The 20,196-nt window shown below is 34.2% G+C and overlaps 1 protein-coding gene across 5 annotated transcripts in view; it reads left to right on the forward strand.

The window, feature by feature from the left end:
• The window catches only part of LOC118745781 (chitinase-like protein PB1E7.04c), a 269,861-nt gene that overhangs the window by 125,220 nt on the left and 124,445 nt on the right, over positions 1-20,196 (forward strand). For 3 of the 5 annotated variants that reach the window (XM_036479449.1, XM_036479448.1, XM_036479450.1), the window contains one exon: positions 8,557-8,712. The exons of 1 other annotated variant lie outside the window; for it this stretch is intronic. In XM_036479449.1, coding sequence (XP_036335342.1) covers positions 8,557-8,712 — 156 coding nt within the window. Of the gene's footprint in view, positions 1-6,919; positions 7,138-8,556; positions 8,713-20,196 lie in introns of those variants that run through there. One more of the 5 variants, XM_036479451.1, reaches the window with a different exon arrangement.

Raw genomic sequence — 20,196 nt, forward strand, 5'->3', positions numbered from 1 at the left:
AGGTAGGGTATCGATTTGTTCGAAATTCGCATGATAATTGCATCTGAATTACGTATAAGTGAGATAATTCTATCCAGTTCCTAATTGGAGCGTCAATTACGAATGAGAGAGTGAATTACGTAGAATGAGACTGTGGGAACCTAGCGTTAAAGCGTGCTTGCATTGTTTAACTTTCAAAGGCGATTATTTGAGTCAAAAGTTTAATGAAAATTGAATACCAACCAACTTCATTGAAAGCGATTTGTAGAAAAGCCGTTTGCACCATTCACCCCTTGCATTCAACAAAGAGTTTAATGAAAAGTTGAACAATGCAAACGCTGCTTTAGATATGCCAACACTAATGCGAATATGTCAAATCTGACTTAGTCACATACTACGTTTATACGCACAGATTAATAGACTTAATTGAAAGCGCATTAACACCGTACACATTTCGCTCTAGTGTTTATACTTACGGCTTTATATCGGCATCAAAGTAACCGTCTTCAAAAGCAAACATAATAAGCTGTTTTCATTTGACATTTTATAAGTTAACATAATGGAAAGTGATAAAAATCTAGTTTTATTCGGCATTATAAAATCGTGGCAAAGAAAAAGAACGATTATTATAAATCAGCTTTTAAATACTGATGCGATGATTTGGAATTTGAACGGAACAGCTGATCTCCAATTCGCTTTGAGTGAGAGCGGTGTTTATACACTGTCTGGACAGTTAGAAAGAGTGTATAAACACCGCTCTCACTCAAAGCGAATTGGAGATCAGCTGTTCCGTTCAAATTCCAAATCATCGCATCAGTATTTAAAAGCTGATTTATAATAATCGTTCTTTTTCTTTGCCACGATTTTATAATGCCGAATAAAACTAGATTTTTATCACTTTCCATTATGTTAACTTATAAAATGTCAAATAAAAACAGCTAATTTTGTTTGCTTTTGAAGACGGTTACTTTGATGTATGTATGTTACGCACGTTTATACGCACAGAATAATCGACTTAATTGAAAGCGCATTGACACCGTACACATTTCGCTCTATTGGTTATACTTACGGTTTTAAATCGGCATCGAAGTAACCGTCTTCAAAAGCAAACAAAATTAGCTGTTTTCATTTGACATTTTATAAGTTAACATAGTAGAGTGTGATAAAAATCTAGTTTTATTCGGCATTATAAAATCGGGGCAAAGAAAAAGAAAGATTATTATTAATCAGCTTTTAAATACTGATGCGATTATTTGGAATTTGAGCGGAACAGCTGATCTCCAATTCGCTTTGAGTGAGAGCGGTGTTTATACACTCTTTCTAACTGTCTGGAGAAATAAACTACCGATTTGAAATGGAGCGTGAGCCAAAACTCTGTAATAACTGTGAGCAAGCAACGCACTATGGGAAATTTGACCCTATTTTGTGGCCACAATTCCAAAAGTGAGATATCAATTTCAAACTTGGCCCAGTAGTAGGACTAGAAGTAGTGGCCTGGCCGCGCAAAAATTAACCTGTAATGATCACACCTCCAAAAAATAGCGTAATGGTCACACGGGGTCCAATGGACCTCAACCCAATAAACAGATGCCTCGTATGTTCTATTTTAAAAATCGACTCGAATCCTCCACTAACCTTAAGTTTAAAACTTTCTCTTTGTTATCTGACAGGGTTTTTTCCAACTTTTAAATTGTAACACCGTGAATTATTTCATAAAACTCATGATTTTGTACCAAGTAGTTACCTATGAAAAATTATAATTTCTTTAATATCGCACAAAATCGCAGTATAAGATTATGGGGAAATAAGAAATCAGGGCCTATTCTACCGATTTATGATGAGTTTTTTTAAACGTCTTTAAACATTTTTTTAAAACACTATATAAACTTTTTTTAATTGTACAATTTCACTTTAAAGTCACTTAAATGCGGACGTTTCTTTGGCACAACCTTTAAACTATAATACAAGTTGCAATTGGTAAATATTCTACTAACCGTCACACAAAATTTCGAAACTATCTGTTTGAGGGTTGCCAAATCAACGGTAAGTCAATTTATCGAAAAACAGAGTATACAGTTTTTTACTCTGAACTAATCTCTGTAAGATAAGACAAAAAATTAATTAATTTCAAGCAAGTAAAGAAATTAACTTTTGGTCACAAAATAGGCTCAAATTTCCCACAGTGCAACGTAAAAAATAAACTTTGGGAAATAACTGAGAGCAAGCAACGTAAAAACAAACGTTGGGAAATACCTATAATTTGCAACAAAAAATTGCTTCTCCTATATAACAGTAATACCGACACGTTAAAAACAAACGATTGGAAATAATTCTCATTGGAAACGGACAAAATATTTCTCCTATATTACAGCTATCAGGCAACATAAAAAATAAACGCTAGAATATATATCTCTTATCGGCGGAATAATATTTCTCATCTAATATGCAACGTTTCGCAATAAAACTTTTAACTGATATGTCCCTGGAAGAAATCATTGAGTGCGAAATCAGGACTGTACGGCGGATGAACCTTCAATCCGATGTTTTAAATACTCAAACACGGTTTTTTCAGCAGATGTGTGAGAGATTGCATTGTAGTGGGGGAAAATGTTTCGTCTTCTGCGATTGGTTCTCTAAACAATGTTTATGCAATATTGAGTGCATGCTAGTAGAGCTAATGCCACATGACGATCATGCAATATCAGTTCACGCGCAGCATCTGTGTTTTTGGCACAATAGTCGGTGTTCGACGACCTTCACGAGATTCGTCCAGTAGCGAAGTGCGACCACGATTGAATTTGGAAAACCAGCGAAACACGGTGGCTTGATCACCAACATTGCTGTTTTTTTAATCCACGTCGAAAATCATTGCAAGATGCGTGTTTCAACTACATATATAGTTGCGTTCCAGATGCTCACGATATTTACGATATTCATGATTTGCAGTTTTTTTTTACAGGAAAGTGTTCCAGGTGCCAAAAAACCTGTAAGTCAAACCACTTTTGTGAGAGTAACTTACACTCCCTCTCAGTCAGAAGTTGCAGGATTTGGTCCGAAGTTGTTCTTCCTGCAGGTTCATGAAAAGTGTCAAACGATAAGCAGGGTTTGATTTGTAAACAATTACATTCGTTAAAAAATTGAAGTGGTTACAGGAAAAGTGGTTTTTCGCATTCCAGGTGACTTTTACTGCTTCGCTCTCGCTCCTCTTTTTCAAGAGAGTAGTTTTGTTATTTGACAGTTTTACAGATTTTTGCACGAAGTTATCTTGAACGCAACTTATGTACATATGTACAAAGCACAAATGTATGACAAAATGTTCGGTATACGTTTACCATTAAAAAATGTCAAACTTAACGATGACAATGTCAGATTAGTATTGGCGTATCTAAACAATTAGGTTGTAACCCTCGTATAAATAAATATCATTACTAAATGCATAGTACATATCGTTACCTGAAATGCAAAAAGACGTAACAACATCGTAAATGAAATGGAAAAAGTCGTGACTAATGTTTTAATTTTTTTTTATAAAATGATGTGGAAAGTTGAAATTCGATGAAATCCATCATAACTATAAATCAAAAAGTGTATTTTGAATTTTTTATTAGATATGACTTTTTGCATTTCAACGATCATGTCAGCTACGTCTTTTTGCATTTCAGGTGACGATATGTAACTGTGTATGTATCGCTAAATCTGCTTTCAAACTGTAAATTCAAATATGTACATATGAGAGCCTCTATTTATGTATATATCCGTCAAATTAATTCACAAAGGCCTTAACCAACTTGTTTTTCGTAACTGCATTTTTCACAGATTTTGGTAGGATATATTAAAATACACCTTCACTAAAAATGTTAAAGTGTTAGTACCAATAACAAAGGAGTTATGCCACTTTTTTAAACGTCGTATACGTATGCATGATTTGATTTATATAATGTTTTTTGCTTCTCCCGTAAAATTAAAAAATATTGTTGGTTAGGGCCTATGTGAATTAATTTGTGACGGAACCATGAGAAGCGACTAACTGTGGAAGACGTAAAAATGTCACTTGTTCAAATTTAGTTTCTCTCAATTCGCTTTTCCCAGAGAACAATTAATTTCAACTCTGTAGCTATCTTTTGCTTAATATTTTAATTTTATTTTCCATAAGAAATAAAGTTTTTTAAACATGCACTGAAAACTTATTATTTTATACTAAGACAATGAAATATATTTTATCCTACCGTCGCACAGTGTTTCGACTATATGGAGGCAGATGGAAATAATAGTACACCTGCACCGATTTCACTGAAACTTGACATGTGCTCTAGTTTTACTTAGAAATAGAGAATTATGAAATTTTGTAAAGATGGAATAATTGCCACGCCCTCTACTCTTGTGGGCGGAAACATTAAATCTTATCCGATTTCGATGAAATTTAGTTTGTAGTCTTTCTTTTATTAGAAAAACCTAAATATAAAATATGGGGAAGATTGCATTACTATAACGTTCAAAACTCACAAAAAATGTGGGCCCAGTCATTAAATGTGATGGAATTTTGGGTAATTTTTGTTTCCTGCTTTCCACTCTCAGAAAACAAAGGTTATACAATAAAATGACTTAGGTGTCAATACTCGCTTTTTTCCCAATATCTGGTAGGATTTTTTCATTGTTTGAAAAATTCTTTTCGCTAAATTATGCAAAATGAAGCTGAAAATCAAAAATTAAGACAATCAAGAATTACATATATTTGCAAAGTCGCGCGCAAAGATCAAATTATATATTAGAAAACTACATAAAATTCTCTAAAATATTAGTCTAATTTCAAGACGTGACGGACCGGTACTCACACTTTTTTTTACTAATAATCTTTAGCATCTACATTTCAAAGTAAATTTTTTGGTAAGAAAATAGGAAAATACCAAATAAATGATAAATACCTTCACCTGAATATTCCACGACATTTAGATAATTAATTACAATTGAAAAAGAAACACTTCCTGTAATGGGTTCAGCGCCAAATGCAACTAAACTGATTAGTCGGTATCGCGCCCATTCCCGTAATTTTTGGAAATGTATCGTTCGTGAAGAAGGGGGGTGAGTAAATAATGTAAAATTTGATACTTATGACTTTTAATATTCCCTCTCTAAGTCAAATCGGTTTTTTTTTACCAACTGTCACCATGACTCTTTTCTACCTGCCTCCATATAGTCGAAACACTGTGCGTCGTCTGGTTCTTTGCGATTCCGGCTTTGACAGGCTTCACTGAATTCCCATACGAATACATACATACATATACGCTCGTATGTACTTGTCTCTTTAACACTCGTGTCAGACGGTCACGCCTATGCAGATTAACTAGCACACAAATGCGTATAATAATTTTACCTTGACATACGACACACAGTGTGGATAATGAACTTTTTTTTGTGACAAAATTTAACTAAAAATATTTGTCCCTTCTTAACCTGAAAGTAATAAGCAATGCCATTTTTAAAAAGTTTTAATCATAACTTTTTGCTATGCTTGCGTCAGGGGATGAATTTCCATGATAGCAAAAACTGAAAAATAAAGTTGGCAAAAATTTACTTTCGAGGGTAAAGTCGTAATGAATGAAAAATTTCCTTGACCTTAAAACGACCGTCAAAAGCAAATTTTTTCATATATTATTTCTTTTTACCTTTGACAGCATGAACTGCAAAAATATGTTTTTTTTTACAAATTTCATATAGTATATGGTTATTAGCCCGTAGGGTTGCCAACCGGTCTATAATATATAGTATTGTACTGTTCGGTCTGCGTACTATATACTGTTGAAAAAAATACTATATTTCTTCAGCTATAAATATAAATAAATTTCAGTAATTTGTAAGAAAATATGTGTATGAAATGGATGACCTTTATACTGAAATAACAATATTACAAGAAATATTCTTCAAAATAAAAGGTCGTGGTGAGTTCATGAATAGAACCACAGACCAGAAATGGAAGCATTTTTAAAAATACTGATAATGAGTAACCAAATTTAGATACTTAAAATTAATTCATTTCTACTCTCTATTCCTGCTACTTCGGCATTTACTGGAAGAGTTTTTTCTGTTATGGCTGTGAAATAGCGAGATGAGAGAAACAAAGCGACTACCTCACTAACAAATAAAATTATAGTTTAAAAAACTGAAACCTCCCTATTATAATTGCCATTCGTACTGTCATCAGGTATGTAACTTGAGAATAGAAATCGCTGCATCTTTTAGGCGCATCAATATTACATAGTTACATCCCGAGCTAATAAAAGGAAAGCAAAAATTAACTTTTATATTAATTTAAATGTTGATTGCGATAAAGAATATAATACTTTCGTGGTTAACAAGAAATTGTGAAAAACTACCAAAAGTGCAAAGAAATATATTAAGAAAAAAGATGTTTACTTAACAAGCGTTTATACTTGTTCTTTCAAATAAAATACTATATATATTTGAAGTGTACTTTATTTTTTGAGTTTTTTTTTGAAATAGTACTATAAGTATATTACAAAATGTTGGCAACCCTAGTCAGCCTTGTCAGAAGTACGGATTTTTCAGTACGGTACGGATTCGCGGTGGTCAAAATAGTTGTAGGGATTGAGTGTACTAATTTTTAGCTTTCCGATAAGGTATACCGATTTTTGTACGGGCTTTGATGCCTTTATTCATATTATATACATTTGCCTGTTTTGCCCATATCCAATTATATGTGTGGTAAGTGGCAATGATATGTGGCAACACTTGTTTACTTAATCCATATAAAATTAACTATTTCTATTATGGTTTCGTAACTGAATTTAATACTTTCATTTATTTTTTTTATAGCAGTGGGGCAGTAATTTAACTTTAAATATAATAAATAGTTTGTTAAAATGTTCTAGTCAGAAAAACAATAACTTTGTCTGTGAAGTTAAAAATAAATAGGTCTAGTGGGAAAATGTGTTGTTGTATTTCATGTTGTTGGAAGTAGGATTGTCTGTGTTCGTCTGCATATATTGCTTTTTGATTCACAAAAAAAAAAATGAGCGTATGGATTTTGTACGGATTTTTCACCCACCCGCCCGTGTACGGAATTTAGATTCGAAACGTCTGCCAGCCCTGATTGTTATCTGGTCAAAAATGGAATGAAATGGAAAATCCTCTTATTTGAAGGTAATTTTCAGTCAAGGAAATTTGTTTCATCTTTTTTTTGAGTTATCTTTAATATACTGTTAAATTTATTTCGCTTAATGCTCTCAGTCACAAAAAAAATTTATTCTGCGCACTGTGCGATACTTATCTGCATTTCGGAAGCAGCTGATTTGTTGATATATAGTAAAATAATTCTTTAGTGTCTGCATATATATACATACACACAAGCATACATATGAAGGTATAAGTAGGGCTTTCAATACGAGCAATGATCGGGTAAAAATTAGCTGGCGTGGAGACACGAGTAGGTCCGCTACAGTATAACAGAGAAGCACTTTAAAAGTACTCCAATTTGATAAAAATGGACCACACGGTCCAAGGCTTTTTGCCTTTGTGAACGTGCAAATGTACTAGAGATGGGCGCGGAACTAAATATTTAATCCCGAGTCCGCCCATCCCGACTTAAATTTTTTAGGTGCCGAACGCGCCCGCTATTAAATAAAATTTAAATGATTTTCAAGATAATTGTAAATAAGTTAGATATGTACTTGAATATATTTTTTTCGAGTATCCTACGTTCGTCATACTGAAGGAATCTGCCATCCTCTCGTTATTCTATTTTGCTTTGCCGTTCGTTTTCCTCTCAATATAACATTCAAAAGTGCTAATTTAATATAACGTTTTTAAGGGAGATTTTTTGTATTTTTAGAAGATGAGGGCCTCACAGGGAGTGTCGAGAAGAGAGTTTTTCTCGTCCCTCCCGAAAATGTTTAAAGACCTTCAGCCCATTTATTTTAAAATAAGAATCACGGCTCTCGCGAGTACCGATACTTCGTACCTATCTCTAATACATACATACATACATACATGCAGTTTTTTCATTGGCGCGTGGTATGGATTCACAGGCAGCTAAAATTTAAAACCATCTAAATTTTTCATAATTTAACTGTATTTTTTAAGAAAATTTAAACACGATGGCAAATGGTTCGCAAATGTCGATCGCGTTGCCAGCATGAAATCAGCAAATTCAGTGTAAATACATTTGTACGAGCGCTTATCCGCATATGCATGAGTTCATGCATATAAAGGTTTTTATAAAGAAGAAGAGCATGCCCGTCTGTCACGCGTGGATCCCTGTGTATACAAATTAGCACGCTCTTACTCTCAGCAGCGCAATCCGCAAAATACATACATACATATAAAGTACATATACCATAATATGCATATGAGTGCGCGAATACATACATATGTATATTTGTACATATTTTGTATTTTAAAGTTTAGTTTTTAGAATGTTTTACTCTGATTTCTATTATGTGAGCATTTAGATACATGAATGTGTTACTGAGTACTCAATCTTTGTGAATTTGGAGATCGTAAAGATTCATGAAATATTTTCTTTTTTGTATCATTGCCGTATTTAAATAAACATCAACTTAGGATGAATTTCATCCGTTCATCGAGGCACTTCTGCCCTTCGTCAAATCATTCTCGTATTCATGGTTCAATTTGCAAGCCGCAAAACGGAAGTACTACAAAAAGCATGAAAAGCGTATGTCACTGGAGGAAGAACGACATTGCAAGGATGAATTACAAGTAAGGAATATCGCACATATAAAATTTCTAACACACATTCACATACATACACATACAGGCTGTACTAACCACCCGTACACCCCCTCTAAAAAGGAGGAAACGTTTTTTTTTTATTGAAAAACGTGGTTTTGACCGGAATTGTTTTTTTTTAATGGGATATATGTACATGTTTTTACCACAGATTCTGATTGTGCGGCTAGAATACATACTTTTGTCGGAAACTTTTATCTGGAATGGACCTCCGGGTAAAATAATGCACTCCCTGTAGAAACCGGATGTCGTCAATACGACCAAAAGATAGAGCATCCCCGCCTTATATTTTTTCGTCTTCCAATAAAAGCATTTTCACTTATTTAAGAAGTCCAGGACCAGTTGAAGTTTGAAGATCACTTAGAGGTTGAAAGAGGCACTTTAGAAAAAAAAATTTCAAACAAAAGTTACGTATTTTTATACTCTGAACCCGAAACTGTAGTAAAAACATGTATGTATAGTATAAAAAATGGACTTGCCGTTCGATACCGGAAGTCGGTAATACCACCAAAATCTGGAGCATTCCAGATTTGGAAGGTAATATTTTTCCGTTTTTCATTAAATAACATTTCCGGCATTTTAGAGGAGGTGGACGGGTGGTCTAGGACACCCTGTTTTTAATACTTCTATATTGGCAGTACGTCGAAAGGACATCCGCCAACATTAGTAGAGTTGGGATACTATCGATATTATCGATAGTTGAAAACTGTCGCCTCTATCGATAGTTTTTGAAGATTATCGATGTCGGTGTTTAGCAAAACTTGACTATATATTCTCTTTTAAATATTCGTGCAATACAGGAAATCACAATTTATTTAGGTAAATTTATTTTTCTTATATGGAAGGAAATTCGCAACACCGTCACCAAAAAAAAAATACTAAGGGCCGTTTTTCATCTAAGCTTTAGATTACCGGCCACTTTATCGTCTCGATATACGAGTTTTCGTTTTCTCATCAGCGCATTAATTTCTCGAATCGATAAATTGTTGCTTACCCGTTGCAACCTTTAAAATTTGTACCTAACTTTAAATTTTGGTTTGGTTTTGGTTCATGAGTTAGATATATTAGATATTTCAACCAAGGTTTTGGTTTTTGCTAACAGGTGCTCTTGCTCTATATTTGCTTATGTTGCATTGCCAACCTTTGGAATTTTATGACGAATGTAGTGAAGTTTCACTCTAGGAAGTGTAGTGAAGTTTCACTCTGCGGAATAACAAATTTATTTTTACCCGTAAGATAAGAAAACGAAAACACTTTAAAGCGAGGAACAATTTGTCTGCCCTGTTAGTAAAGGCAACTTTACTGCTTACATTAGAAAACGGCCCTAAGAATCAGCGGAATTTTTAGTGACTACAAACTTGCACCTATTTATATATTTTAAAATTTGTTATGCTATAAAACTCCATACAAATTTTTTTTTATAGAAATTTGAATTATAAATCTTGAAATTTTGATGAAAATGTATTATATTTTTTATGTTTAGTAAAACGTTTACATTAAATAGACAAAAAAATTGTCAAAACTGGTAAAAATGGTATGGTCCAAAAAGAGCAAAATCGGAATTTTAATTTAATTTAATCGCACCCCGTAAGATTATTCTATATCGAAAAAAGTATACCCAATTTTTTTTTTTGAAATCAAAAAATATTTAGGTGTCGCTCAAAGCGCTTAAAGTTTTCCATGTATTTTTATATGCGTAAAATAAAATTTTTCGTAGAAATGGTATAGGATTCTTGATAATCAATATTTTTCGACCGGAAAACTTAGGTTCTCTTCAGGAGACTTTCAGCAGCAATACCCAATTGTTTATTTAACCGTTTTTTAATACTAACGATTTATTATTGGCCCCCATTGCATTTTTCGGGGTTTTTGGCGGACCTATAAATTATAGTTACTATGAAAAATGGTTAAATAAACAACTGGGTATTATTACTGGGAATCTCCTGCATAGAAACAGAGTTTTCCGATCGACAAATATTGATTTTTAAGAATTCTATACCATTCCTACGAAAAAATGTTTTTTCCCATATTAAATACATGGAAAACTTTGAGAGCTTTGAGCAACCTCTAAATATTTTTTAATAAAAAAATGTGGGGGTTTAAACGACTTAAGCATTTCCGCATAAACAAAGAACAGCGAACACACACATGCATTTGTATCGCATTTACCGCATAAATCAAGTGCAGCGAAGAAACACACACACTTGTGTTAAAAACCGATTCGCTCGTTCTTAAGTGGATATGCATTTTTTATGCAATTCTCAAACCTCTCGTCACGGATCTTAATGAAGTGACAAATCGCCCAAACCCAGCTTGGCTATCACACGGTACTCTAAGCTCAGTATATCCAGTAAACAAACTTAGCTATTTTTTCCACCAAATTTGGTCCCCATAAAGGACTAGTGTTGCAAGCAACGCTTTTTCGGCAATAAGGGTGTTGTGCAGCAATTTTATGTGGTGAAAATTATTTTAGCACTGGAAAAATGGATAGAAAAATATTGGTGGGCGCTTGAACATCTCAGGTTTAACTGAAATATAAATGTATTAAGAATATTTATTTTACTAATACATACCAGTTGCACATGATTCAATAATACAAGGTTCGATAAACTGACAGTTGTCTCTCTCGCACCGCTCCCTTAGCAGTGGCACCGTGTTGCTTCTTTGCAAATTTACATGGAAACAGTGTAGCTTTGGTATGAAATAAAAGTATACGATTCTGTGGAATATGTTAATTTGTATATGCATTTGAAGCATATTTAACTGATGAAAACATAAGCATTGGATGTTTACATCAATCTCATAGTAGTCTTATTTTAATTTTGAGTCATTTTGCAGTTTTTATACAGCTAGCATATAAATTACGTAATTCACGTAGATATATCAATATTACATTCAACGTTTCGTTTAAAATGCCAGATTTCCTGCAAATACATTAGAATTTACAAAAGGAATTTCACTACTAATTGCCTACTTTGCGTACTTTTCTACTACCATTTTCGCAACAAGGGATTGCATTCTTGCCCTTTCTCTGTCCTTCGTAAATGCAACCTTTTGTAAGGGAGTGTCAAACCGCAGCTGTCAATAATTATCTAACCTTGTATTATTGAATCATGCCAGTTCACATTAGGTCAAATGATACATTTGGCTGTGCGAAAGTCCAATTTCGTAAAGGCAGTTTTACATTATTTTTTGTTGCCATTCTGTAGAGAATACTCCAAAATAACAGAAACTTCACTTAGTTTTTGTAAAATAAAAAACACCGTTATACAGCAATAAACCAAAGTTACACTTTCAAAACGTTATTGATACGTTGTTTGCGCAACCGGTTTATTTTGTAAATTTCAAGTGCATTGTTTTTGTAAAGTTCGAATAACTAAAGGAAAATTTTAAATGGGGAAAAAAACTATATCTAAGTGAGAACCTATGTATCAATTTAAAAAAGTGACTTTTTATCATTTGTTTGCAAAAAACTGACTTATTTGCATAACCTCAAAAATTTTTCTGATTTATTTCAATTTATGATTTTATGTAAGCTTTTCCAATTATGTTAACTTTCGGCAAACAAAATGGAATCGGAAATGGATAAATTAAGATGTAATGAGTTCAATTTATTTTACTTAATTTGCCGTTTTTAGCCGTTTTCATGAAAAAAGGTTTTTTGTGGGCTATTATGCTATCACAAAAGGCAAGTTGTTTGAAGTTTGGCTGATTGGATGTTCGAAAAAAGAAAAGCCTTTTTCGGTTGTCAACCATGTTGAAAAAAAATTTGGTGCTGCTGATATTTGCGAAAGTTCCATGAAACTCTTAGAAGAAAAAAACGCGTATTTTTTGCAATTATTTATCAAATAAATATGAAAATTATGGGCAACAATTTGGAAAGGATGCTAAAATATTTATATCTGAAAACATTACGTTTCTTGCTGATGAGGTTCTTTTCGAAATCAAAAAGCCAACTGTGTCGACCATCAGCCGGATTCTAACTTTCGCTATCGCTAAAGTGCTAAAATAGGATAGCCAACCTTTTTCCGAATTTTTAGCTATCTCCAAAAATATCTCCAACATTTTTTGGTGATAAATAATCCATTTTAATGGTGATAAATAGTGAAAATGGAAGTATGTGATACCAAAAAAAAATAGCAGCCTCAATTTGCATTACATTTCATCTCCTGTAGCGTAGCCGAGGCTATGTTACAAATACACTAGCGCCTTCGCAAAAAGGCAAATCCTTGAGAGAACTCACGGACTGAAATTTCCAATTTCTTTTACTCAAAGTGAATAGAGCTTTGAACATTCTTTTAACAAATTAGTTATATAAACATTCGTATTCTTTTCAGAAAGTTACCAGCGATTTTCGGTAAATGTGTCACAAAGCAGCATTTGTATTCTGAATATAAATAGATAATATCGGTGGAGAATTTGGAAATACTGAAACCTCAAGTGAAAATGAAGTGATTTATGAAGACAAACTGCTTTAGGAATCTCTCCTCAAGACATATCTGCGAGACATGTAGTAAATATTTTTCTTTTTTTAATTTAGGAATTTCGATAATGCTATAACTAATCGCTAGAAGAAACCATTTATGTACATGTGACCATACTTATTTTATTATATAGCTCATTTTAAAGAGGAGCGGGTTGTGTATGATAAGAAAATAGCTTGTGTCAAAACCAAGCTAATTGGACAATGTTTTTGAGTAATACCTAAAACATATACTCATCATTTGAACATACAAAAAAGCAGTAAGTTCTGTTTTACGAAAGCCAAGTCTGTTTAACATTTTATTTACTGCCTTTACACTTGTTTTAACGTTTTCCATCTTTTTACATTAAAATAATGCAATATTTTAGCTGCTATTAATTTCGCACAGAAAAAGTAATCATTTGACCTAATGTGCAGTTGCACAAATATTTGTAATTTAGTATTTAAGTTAAATGTGAATCATATTGATTGCACTAATTAAATTATGGGAGCGATTTATTCACATAGAATTGGAAATAGGGTTGATGATATACATACTTTAAATAAATTGTGAGCCTGCGAAAATATCTTTTCAGCATATGAATATACTTCTTTACTTTTTCCCGAAAATTTACATACAGGCTCGAAATTATGCCAGTAACATTCAAATATCGTCGCTTGGATTGAAAATTTCCGTAAGCGTCATTTTGACAGTTTTTACTTAAAGATGCAGTTATATATTATTAAATCAGATATATCGCTTTTTGGTTAACAGTTTTTTGGATATCTTCTTTAGTTTCCGAGTAATTGACTAAGATCATTTGGTATAAATTACGTTAGTAATGTTGTCGTACTAAACTAATCAAGATCTTTCAAATAGCCTCATCTGTTTTTAAATATCTGCTTTATCATGAGTTTCATTTTCTCGAACCGGGCCACCTTTTCACTTTTCGTTTCCGTATATTCACTACGGGTGGGTGAAACATATCTGGCGAATTTTTTTTGGGGCGAAACTCACGATTAAAGCGCAGTTAGTCAACGACACAGCGTAAACGTAGGTTGACGTACGTAGCAGCATATAAAATTTACTGTTGATAAAGAGAGAGAGAAGCAACGGCAACGTCACCGCCATGCGGTGGTGAGTTTTCGTTAACACGCGAATCCCATAAGGTAGATCGTGTCTGCGTCAACCTATGTCTACGTTACGTCGTTGACTGTTTGAGCTTTTAGACTGATTAGTGAAAAGTATCGTTAATTTATAAAAAAAAATTTCATATTTGGCGTATACGACAAAATTTTATTAAACTCATAAATGTTTGACAGTAAACTAAAAAATAAGATAATTTAAGAATTTCGTGAACTAGTACATAGCATTCTCCAACACTTTGGAGAAAATCTGTAGTCGAGTTTCTGAGAAATTGCATTCCAAACTTCAATTGTGGTTTCCCGAAACCTGCCGAAAGTAACATGCAACGATCTTTTATCTAGGCGACGATATAACATTTAGCTAAAATATGCATCTAAATAAATTATAATTGTCATTATTTTCGCAGTTGAAGTATATGCCAAGCGAGTAACAGGTAAATACATACATATGTAAGTATACCTAAATTAGCACGTTGAGCTTGTATAATTATCGCCCGACACAATTATGTCTTTATGAAAAACGGCTCTATGACAAAATATTCAAGAAATATATTCTTTTAGATTTTTATTTACTTCATTTCATACATTAATATTGACCGGATTTTTTTTTTTTTTAAATACCAGGAATAAATATTTAATAAAAAACTATTTCACTTAAGCTTAACCAACTTTTAGTTGCCCGGAGCTAATTTTGGAACGCTTCATGAAATATTTTCATAGACGGCAATGGAATTTCGACATTACTCAAGGAATCGTGCCTTCCATTTGGCATATTTGCGGGTTAAACCTTCAGAAAGTTACAAAAAAAACAACATTATTTTCTATTTTTATACCCGAGCGCACTTGTGCACAAGGGTATATTAATTTTGTTCACACAACGGTTGTTTGTAACAGCCAAAACGAATCGAGATAGATATAGACAAATGTATACATAAATGCTCAGAATGAATAGAGAAATCGATTAAACCATGTCTGTCTGTCCGTCTGTCCGTCCGTCCGTGTACACGATAACTCGAGCAAAAATTGAGATATCTCAACGAAATTTGGTATGTAGGTTTCCGTTAATCCAAGGTAGGTTGGTATTGAAAATGGGCGAAATCGGACTGTAACCACGCCCTAGTACTAGTATTTTTTGTTCATTATTATTTTCAACTTGTATTAAGAGTTATTTTTTACTTTTTAGTTTGATATGCTTTAAAAGCGTGTTTTTTAGTTTTTATACCCGAGCGCACTTGTGCACAAGGGTATATTAATTTTGTTCACATAACGGTTGTTTGTAACAGCCAAAGCGAATCGAGATAGATATAGACAAATGTATACATAAATGCTCAGAATGAATAGAGAAATCGATTAAGCCATGTCTGTCTGTCCGTCCGTCCGTCCGTCCGTGTACACGATAACTCGAGCAAAAATTGAGATATCTCAACGAAATTTGGTATGTAGGTTTCCGTTAATCCAAAGGTAGGTTGGTATTGAAAATGGGCGAAATCGGACTGTAACCACGCCCACTTCCCATATAACGGTAATTTCCAGAAATACGAAAACTTCGATAACTACTGAACTACTGAAGATAATTCACTCAAAATCGACATTTATAATAATTTTTAGACGAAAAATAAGAATATTATAAATTTTTGGAAAATGGGCGTAGCCACGCCCACTTATGGTTACATGTGTATATCTTGGTAGCCGCTGCACCAATTTCTTCCGAACTTGGCACAGTTGTTGGCCTTTATACAGCAAACTAAATGGCCGAAAATATTTAATTTAATTTAATTTATTCAATTTATGGATCAATCCTAACACAGCAAGGGTAAAACCCTATAATTAATAGTGCTAGTCACATCGGTTAACATTTTCAGTACAAATATTTTGCAAGAAGGAAACAGTAATAATAAATTAAGCAATAGTAGAAATAGATATTATACGGTACTTGGAACAAAAAATAAAATAAGATAAAATATATTCAAATTACAAATCAAGTTTACGAACTAAGATGTCTCTGTAACTCACGCTTAAATGTGCTCATGTTACCAATCGATACTATATTTTGTGGAAGAGAGTTCCAAAGTCGGGTCGCTTGCACCAAATATTGCCTTTCAGACGTCTTTGTTTTGAACCTGACCGAGAGAAGCTTAGAGTTTCTCATAGATCTCGTGGCAGTTATGTTTTGATAGAGGTATTCAGGCTCCTTCGTAAGAGCTTATCCAATGACATGGAGTAAATAGAGACTGCGTAATGAGAAACGGGGCTCCTAGCCTTGACTCCGAAAACGTAACGTGTAATATTATTAAAGAGCACATTAAGCTTGTGCTTGCACGCTGAACCACAATTGGCAAAAATTTCGCAACCATACAATAGAGAGGGCATAAGATATGTTTTGACGAGCAAAAGTCGAATATGGTGAGGAGTAAAGTACTGTGAACACCAGAGAGCGCGAAGCATACCATAAAGTTTACCTACAACTATGTTTATGTGATTATCCCACGTTAATACTTTGTTGAAAACTATTCCCAGATTTTTAGCTGTATCCACATAATTTATGCTAACGCCCCCGATCATGATTTCTGGAAAAACTGCCGTGTCTATCGGCTTTCGAGCTATAACAAGAACCTGGGACTTCTTTGGGTTTAGCGACAAGCCGTTATTCAAAGCCCAGTTGTTAATTTGGCATAGTGTTTGATTTATTCGCAGAACACAGGCAGATATATCACTGAGTTTGCATGATCTATAGACCTGCACATCGTCTGCATACAAATGCGACTTCATATCATTGATTGCGGCTGGTACGTCGTTTATATACATTGAAAAGAGAAGGGGGCCAAGAATAGATCCTTGCGGAACTCCCCTCCTCAATGCAAGTGCAGACGATGACGAGGTCCCACTGCAGACACACTGAGTCCTATTTTCTAGGCAGGAAGCTACTAAACTTATAGATGTTGTGGAAAAACCAAACAATTTGGCAAGCTTAGATGTGAGGATAGCATGGTCAACGGAATCAAATGCCTTAGAATGATCGAGTAGGGTTAGAAAAGTTAGCTCGTCATTATCAATAGCTTTACGAATATCTTCAATCACGTCAATAAGCGCAGTTATACAATTATGCGATTTTCGAAATCCAGATTGTCGGTTGCATAAAAGAGAATGTTTTGAAACAAATGCGTTTATCTGTTTATAAATTAACAACTCAAATACTTTTGAGAGAAATGGTAGGATAGCAATTGGCCTGAACTCATCCCCTCCTTTAGGAATAGGGATAATTTTAGCATTTTTCCAACATTCAGGAAAAACTGACGTAGTTAAAATTGTGTTAAAACAATGCGTTATATATGGAAGCAGCTTCGGTAATATGGCCTATAGAAAAACAGGATGTATACCGTCGGTCCCGACAGCATCGGATTTGATTGAAATGAAACACTCCAGTACATCGCATTGATCCACACATGAGAAACTAAAATTCAATCCATTACCTAAAGAGCTTGGTATGTCCAGCGGAGAATTAGACAGTGGAAGGTCCGAAAAGCTTACAAATTTATGGTTGATTGCATCGAGGTCTTCCAGAGCAGGTAGCTGTTTTTCTTTGCCTTTTACAAGACCTATCTTTCTAATCTTATTCCATCTTTCTTTGCAACTGATACCCTTTGAAAAACTTTTTTCAAAAAACTTGGCCTTGGCCTGTCGAATCATTTTGCAAACGTCTTTCCTCATAGCCACAAATTGATTATGAAAGAAATCAGTTTTATATCTTTTCCAAAGGTCATAAGTTGCATTTCGTTTATTTATAGCGTCTTTAATTTCTCGATTAATCCATACATTGTCAAAATTTTTCCTAATTTTTTTCTTAACTGGAACATGAGTTTCAAATAACCTCACAATGTTCGTTTGTAAAAATTGCATTTGTGTATCAGTAGTTGGCAAATTTTTTATATGACGTCAGTCAGTTTCATTTAAATCATTATCAAGCTTCGCATAATCAATGCTCCTCAAATCACGGTAAAAAATATACTCCGCGGTATCCCTAACAGTAACACAGAAGTCAAAAATTAAAAAGATGAGGTCATGTTTAGAAAAGGTAGGCATTGATAATTGCTCGTACAATAAACTCCGCTTTAAGTTATTAGTGAAAAATAAGTCTAAAAGTGTTTCGCTGGTATTTGTAAAATGAGTCGGCCTTACTGTGTTGACCGAAAAAAGTCCATAGTTGCTCATGACATTTGCTACTGTATCTTCAGTAAGCAGATTGGAGTTAAAATCACCCGCGATAACAACATCTTCATACATCAAGGACAGCCTTTCAATGGAGCTCGCTAGAGGCGCGCAATCAACAGTTTTATTCGGTCGATAGACAGCACCAACAAGAACCTTACGATTATTGGATACCACTTCGACAAGTAGAAATTCAACAGACACTCCGCTGCTCGATTTTGCTTTCACAAAACACTTCAACGACTCTTTAACAAAAATTGCCACTCCTCCGCCGTGCCCCATTCGGTCATGCCTGAAGAGTTTATACCCGTTTACTGCGAATAGATTATCGCTCATGTGTGGAGTGAACCACGTCTCAGATACACACACTATATCGACAAGGGACTTCTCGAAGTAAAACCAAAATTCGTCTATTTTTTTGCATAAGCTCTGGGCATTCATATGACATATATTCAGACCTTTTCGTCTTTTGCACAGCACATTTAGCATAGCGCAGCGAGCAATACTTTGGTTGTTCTCTATAAATACAGTATCAGTCATTAGAGTAATATAAAAAGAATATTAAATAAAATGTATGGACTGAAGTAACGTGAGCACATTTAGTAGCAACAGAGATTTCTAAGTTTGGAGAAAAAAACATAACATTAACAATAAAGAAGTGTTCTATAATAAGCTTAAGCCTAAATTGGTAAACCGCTACGACGTCATGGAGGGCGACGAAAGGTAGACACTACGTGTTTATCTAGTTCACTCAGCATTTGCATATTTAACACGCATACGGGGTCATCATTAGGTTTATGCTTGATGTACATAAATTTTGCCACTCAAAGTAAATGTTGCTGATATTTTCTTTTGCTTTTTTAAACGCAGCGCAGCTTTCAGCAAAGAGTGACTTGCTTTAGTTAAGCACTAATTTATATAAATGGGCACCTCAGAGTCGAAACCCGCGTGCATTAAACATAGCTTTTTGTTGTTGCGGTTATGAATAGCAACCGATTTTAAGAATGCTCCCTTTTCTTTGGGAGAGGCAAATTTAATAATAATAGGGGGATCGTACTTGCTTGTGTTTCTTTTGCGTGTTCGGAATATGCGCTTTATTGACGGCGCATCGATGTTAATTGAGCTGCATAAAGTTTTGAATAGACTAGCTAAGTCTTCGCCACTTTGCTCAGGTATTCCATGTAGGCACGCATCAGCAGCTACCTCAGTGCGCTCGTATCGGTCAAGCTGGTCGCGAAGAGAACATACTTCCACATTTAGTAACTCACTGGCAGTCACTTTTGTGTTGAGATCTTGCACTTCGTTACGCAGCATTTCAATTTCAGTGGAATCGTGCTCTATTTTGACTACTCCTTGTTCAAGAGATCTTACATTTTGCTTGATGGTAGATAGGTCTGTCGTCAACTCACTAATCAGTTTAAGTAAACGCTCATTGGACTCTCTCGTTGACTCTTTCACTGCAGCAACAATTTTCGCCTCCAGTTGTGAAACCCACGCATCGTTAGGTAAGCTCTCACCCTCATTTAGATGTTGATGTGTCGCTGAACCCGAATCATTGTTGTTATATCTCAGCCAGTTCTCTTATAACACAATAAAAATAAGAGAAAGAACCGTAGCACAGCAGTAGCAGCGCAGCTTAG

The sequence above is a fragment of the Rhagoletis pomonella genome, unplaced genomic scaffold, assembly GCF_013731165.1.
Source record: "Rhagoletis pomonella isolate Grant_MI unplaced genomic scaffold, Rhpom_1.0 Rhpom_scaffold_00009, whole genome shotgun sequence".
NCBI lineage: Eukaryota > Metazoa > Arthropoda > Insecta > Diptera > Tephritidae > Rhagoletis > Rhagoletis pomonella.